At 37.2% G+C, this 6,000-nt stretch overlaps 1 protein-coding gene across 1 annotated transcript; it reads left to right on the forward strand.

The window, feature by feature from the left end:
• Positions 1-831: 831 nt before the first annotated feature.
• LOC104099850 (two-component response regulator ORR24-like) lies at positions 832-2,800 on the forward strand. The gene is made up of 3 exons (XM_018772007.3): positions 832-994; positions 1,739-1,891; positions 2,241-2,800. The coding sequence occupies exons 1-3, from the start codon at positions 871-873 to the stop codon at positions 2,420-2,422; spliced, it is 459 nt and encodes a 152-aa protein (XP_018627523.2). The 5' UTR covers positions 832-870; the 3' UTR covers positions 2,423-2,800.
• The last annotated feature ends 3,200 nt before the right edge of the window (positions 2,801-6,000 follow it).

The raw sequence follows: 6,000 nt of genomic DNA on the forward strand, positions 1-6,000 counted from the left end.
CCTCGTTTCAAATTTTTACAATACTGACAATAGAATGTGAGGCATGAAGACCTCATAACTATTTACCCGACTTAACGAGTCACATTTAATGCCACCTGGGCACTCACCTCGTAGGCTAAATCTCAATTATTACAGCACAATTATGGCACAGAAATACATAAAAGAATTATCACATAACCCTACCAGGCATAACTCCCTATTAGTACCATAGTATAAATTTTACTTCACAAAGGGAGAATTTAAACTCATAAATATTTCACCACAAGGACCTCGTCCTTATATAACTTCCACCGTAGCTTGTAGCCCGGTTTAAATATTTCACATCATAAAAACAAATGCGAGGATCTCGTCCTCTACTCCGAATCACAAGTACTTTGCACATTGTGCCAACTGAATTTTTCAATTTCCTTTCTTTCTTCTTTTCAATATATTTTGTAAACAGTTTTCACAACACATAATGAACCCCTCATTCCAATAGGGCATAAAATTCATAAAATGTTAATTTTCATCAAAAATTCATAACTCAAGCTACGGACCTCCAAATTCGATTTCGGGCATACGCCCAGGTCCCATAATTTGATACGGACCTACCGGGACCGTCAAAGCACAGATCCTGGTCCGGTTTTATCAAAAATGTTGACCAAAGTCAACTAAAATCAACTTTTAAGGCAAAAATTCTTATTTTCATTAGTTTTCAACATAAAAACTTTTCGGAAACCTGCCCGGACTATGCACGCAAATTGAGGAGGGTAAAAATGAGATTTGTAAGGCTTAAGAGAGTATATTCGACTTCTAAAACATAAGATGACCTTTTGGGTCATCACAGATCTTTTTTAGCTGTTGGGTGTTTTTGAATTTGTGGTTTTAAAGATGACTGTGGAGGAAAGGGAAAATTTTGATAATTTTCCTATTGGTATGAAAGTTATTGATATTGATGATGACCCTATTTATTTGAATTTATTGGATGGATTGCTTAGGAAATGCCAATATCAGGGTATGTTGCTTCTCTGGTTTTTGCTAAATTCTTTTGGTGTCTTACAAATTTCATTTTGGGGTATTAATTTGGAGTTGTAAACTTTTTTGAATTGGTTTGTACTTTGAGGCTAATTGCAATTTTTGCTGTTTGAGAAGTTGTTTTCTGTTCCATTGTTCTGATTTAGACTTTCAAAAGGAACAATTTAGATTTTTTTTTTTATTTTTTTTTATTTTTGAGCTGTAAAAGGAGCAGTTTGGATCTCAACTTCCAGAAAAAGGTTTTCAATTTTTTTTGCATAGTTCCAAGACTTTTTCATGTTTTTCGATCACTGTTAATCATTCCTTTTTGTTTTGGTATTGTTCCCTTTTCAAGTAATTGAACTTCTTTTGATTTGATTTTAGGACTTTCTTTTTAGTTTTTACTATGTAACTCGTAATAACAAAGTCCAAATTCTCCATTTTGTACTCTTTCATTCTGAGTTAAAGTTATCAATATGGTTCCGAAGAACTTATGAGTATCTGATCTTTCAATTTGTCCTATGGATAGTCTGGTTTGAAGCCTAGGTTTCTCTCAGATGTTCATTGGAGTTCAACTAAGCTCATATACCACTGTAAATTTGTTAGGAGATTTGAATTATTTGCTCTCTGTCGTTTGAATCTTCCTAGGACTGATTTTGTTGTTCATTTATTTTGAGTTCTTCTTCCCCACAAGAAAATTTTCAATTACATTGCAATTTTCTGAATATGATCTGTTGTGTCACAGTAACTACGACAAGTCACGCCAAATCAACATTGAAGATGTTGAGGAAAAATCGAGATAGATTTGACCTGGTAATCAGTGATACCCACATGCCTGATATGGATGGCTTTAAACTTCTGGAGCTTGTCAGTCTTGAGATAGATCTTCCCGTCATAAGTAAGTGCAATCAAATATCTCTATAACATATTTGTTTGTCCTGACGTTTTCTTGGCTTTTCTAGTGAAATGTTGCACACCTATAACAATATTTGACGTTTAAATATTATTTGATTATTATAAAGATCTAAAATATACCATAAAAATTGGTTACGAGAAAAAGGGCTTGTATAGTGTGAGCGATATATAGGATGTTGTTATAGAGAGATCTGAATGCATAAATGCTTCATTTATCTTAATTGTAGGTCTATCCTTGATGTTCTTTTCACTTTGGCTTCCTTTAGATAAAATATTCTTGCATCAAGCTTTGAATAGCCTTCCCTTTACTTATATTGAACTATTTTGTCTAGTGTTGTCAGCAAACAGTGATAGCAGACCTGTAATGAAAGGAATAACTCATGGTGCTTGTGACTATTTGGTGAAACCTGTCCGGCTTGAGGAGCTGAAGAATATATGGCAACATGTAATAAGGAAAAAGAAAGTTGAACCTAAGAGCCACATCAAGTCTAATGATCCAGACAAGGCAAATTAGGGAGGTGGAGAAAGTGGCAAAGGACCACAGCTTTTAGATAACGCAGATTAAAACAGGACACTTAACAAGAGAAGGTAAGATGAAGAATACGAAAGCGATGAAAATGGAAATGACGATGACGATCCAACAACTGAGAAGAAACCTCGTGTTGTTTGCTCTATAGAGCTTCAAATGAAGTTTGTTGCAGCTGTTAATCAGTTGGGCCTTGAAAGTGAGTTCTTTATCATTAATATGGTAGTGTTTTTCTATCTTTATTATGGATGTTTCCATATTAGCAGACTAGTTACTCATCCTGTTTGTGACGCAGAAGATGTTCCTAAGAGGATTCTCGACACGATGAATGTTGATGGACTTACAAGAGAGAATTTGGCTAGCCATCTTCAGGAATTAACCTCTCTTTGCTCTTTTATAATTCTATATATTGCGATTGGGTCCCGTTTCTTTACGAGTTTAGCAGGCTATTTGTCACGACCTAAAATTCTAACCTGTCGTAATGGCGCCTATATCGATACTAGGCAAGTCGATAATCTCAATAAACCACAATTTCTATTAAGTTTGAAAATATAATATTCAAATACAATATTAAATCCCACAAATACTGATACAAACACTCCCCAAAACCTGGTGTCACTGAACACATGAGCATCTAATATGGATACACGTCAAAAGGAAATGGTATATAATATTCTAAGACCAAATACAGTAAACAAGGAGATAGGGAAGGAGAGACAATGTCTGCGAAATATGGCAGGTACCTCTAAATCTCCAGATAATCAACTGTGCGAGAAAACTCAACACCCGCTATGTCCAGAAGCACCTGGATTTGCACACGAAGTGCAGGGTGTAGTATGAGTACAATAAACTCAGCAAGTAACAATATTAAATAAGGAATTGAAGATAGTGGCGAGCTACACAGTTATAGTTCATTTTCAGTAATTCCAAAAGTGAATAGACATGCATTCAATCCAGTAGTTTAAGTCAAATCAACTTATACAGTTCAAGTTCATGTAACCCGGATATAAAATCTTTAAGTGAATTTCACAACAATGATAAATAGCAACTAAGTGCAACAACAAATGAAAAGCAAGTATAGCCTCTCACGGCAACAATCACTCCACTCGTCATAACAACTCAACCACTCGGCTCTCAGCCCTCAGCACTCACACTCAATGGGTACTCGCACTCACTGGGGTTGTAAAGACTTTGGAGGGGCTCCTACAGCCCAAGCGTCATAATCTGCACGGACAACTCACCTGCTATAATATCCTCCACGGACAACTCACGTGCCATAATATCCTTACCTCACCGACAGGCCCTCGGCCTTACTCCGTTCTTAACCTCTCTAGTCTCTCGGGATCTTAGAAATCACAAAGATCAGCCCAAACAAAGATAACATAGTGTATCAACAAATATCCAGAAAGATTGAGGTATAATACGCCAGAAAAATCATGACTGAGTACAAGACAAAAATTAGCAAATAATTTAACAAGTGCGTGACCTTTGTGGGTCCCAACAGTGCTATAACATAGCCTAAGTATCATTTACAGTCAAATTTCTTCAACACATAGAGAACATAGAGCTAACAATAAATTATTCAACTATATAGTTTCCACGGGACGAACCAAGTCATAATCTCCTTGGTGCACGCCCACAAGCCCGTCACCTAGCATGTGTCTCACCTCCAAAACAATCACATGACATAAAATTTTGGGGTTTCATACCCTCAGGACCAGCTTTATAACTATTACTTACCTCAAACCGCGTAATTCTTTATTCCGCTATGCCCTTGCCACGAGAATTGGTCACCGAAAGCTTCGAATCTAGTCACAAATAATTCATTTCAGTCAATAAAATATATTGGAATTAATTCCATAAGAAAATACTAAATTTCCATAAAACTCTAAAATTTAGCTCAAAAATCCCCCGTGGGGCTCAAGTCTCGGAACACGACACAAGCTACGAAATATGAAAGCTCATTCAACCATGAGTCCAACCATACAAATTTACTCAAATCCGACATCAACTCGACCATCAAATCTCTAATTTAAACAAAGAGAGTTTTCACAATTTTCCAACTTAATTCACCGATTAAATGTTAAAAATAACCACATATTCGGGTAATTTAACCAATATTGAGTTAAGAACACTTACCCCATTATTTCCTCTGAAAATCTCCCAAATATCGCCTCTTCCCGAGCTCCAATCTGTCAAAAATAGAAAATGGAACGAAATCCTATTTTCAGAACTTAAACTCTCTGCCTGGACATTTGCTCTACGCGATCGCGGACAAACAAACGTAATCATGAAGCACTATTTTCCACTGCCCAGAAAAGACTCTACGCGATTGCGGACTTTCCCACGCGATCGCGATGCACAACATCATAGACCTATGCGATCGCAGACTAGCCCATGTGATCGCGAAGCACAAACGCATGATTTCCATTTCTTACCATTTCCTCCACGCGAACACGACCTTCTTCACGCGTTCCCGAATAACAAACTCACATAGCTATGCGATCACGCCCCGCTTTACGCGATCGCGAAGCACAAAATGTCACTGCCTCAACTTAACCCTACGCGATCACAGATATCCCCACGTGATCGCGTAGAACAAAACCCCCACTGACCAACTATGCCTACAAGATCGCAGACGCATTCACGCGATCGCGTAGAAGAAAAACAACATCAGATATCAGACAATTCCAGTAGTTGTTCAAGTCCAAATTGTTTATCCGTTAACCATACAAAACTCACCCGAGCCCCTCGGGACCTCAACCAAATATACCAGTAAGTATTAAAACATCATACGAACTTAGTCGAATTCTCAAATCACCTCAAACAATGTTAAAATCATGAATTACACCTCAATTCAAGCCTAATAAACTTTGAAATTTCTAATTTCTACAAATGACTCCGGAACCTACCAAATCACGTGTGATTGACCTCAAATTTTACACACAAGTCATAAATGACAGAGCGGAGGTATTTCAATTTTCATAATCAAATTCCGACCCCGATATCAAAAAGTCAACTCCCGGTTAAGCTTCCATTTGGCATTTCAAACCTAATTCCACCACGGACCTCCAAATAATTTTTCGGACACGCTCCTAAGTCTAAAATCACCATACAAAGCTATTGGGATTATTAAAATTCAAATCCGAGGTCGTTTAAACATAGGTTCATATCCGGTCAACTTCTCTAACTTACATTTTTAATTATGATACTAAGTGTCTCATTTCACTACTAATTCATTACAAGTAATAGTCTGAAAGAAATACAATTGTTTGGATGAAAGAAACAATAAAACTAAAAAGATAGACGGTGACTTCAGGGTCTGTGAACGCCGACAGATCTACCTTGAGTCTCCGGATAGCGGGTCCAATAGCTAAAATCTCGATCAGCCCGAGCCGATACCAAAATCTGCACGGAAAGTGCAGAGTGCATTATCAGTACAACTGACCCCATGTACTGGTAAGTATCGAGCCTAACCTCAACGAAGTAGTGACGAGGCTAAGGCAAGGCACTTACAAATCAACCTGTATAATTTAACAATGTATATACAAATAACAGTAATGAAG

This window comes from Nicotiana tomentosiformis, chromosome 6 (assembly GCF_000390325.3).
Source record: "Nicotiana tomentosiformis chromosome 6, ASM39032v3, whole genome shotgun sequence".
In the NCBI taxonomy this organism is placed as follows: Eukaryota; Viridiplantae; Streptophyta; class Magnoliopsida; order Solanales; family Solanaceae; genus Nicotiana; species Nicotiana tomentosiformis.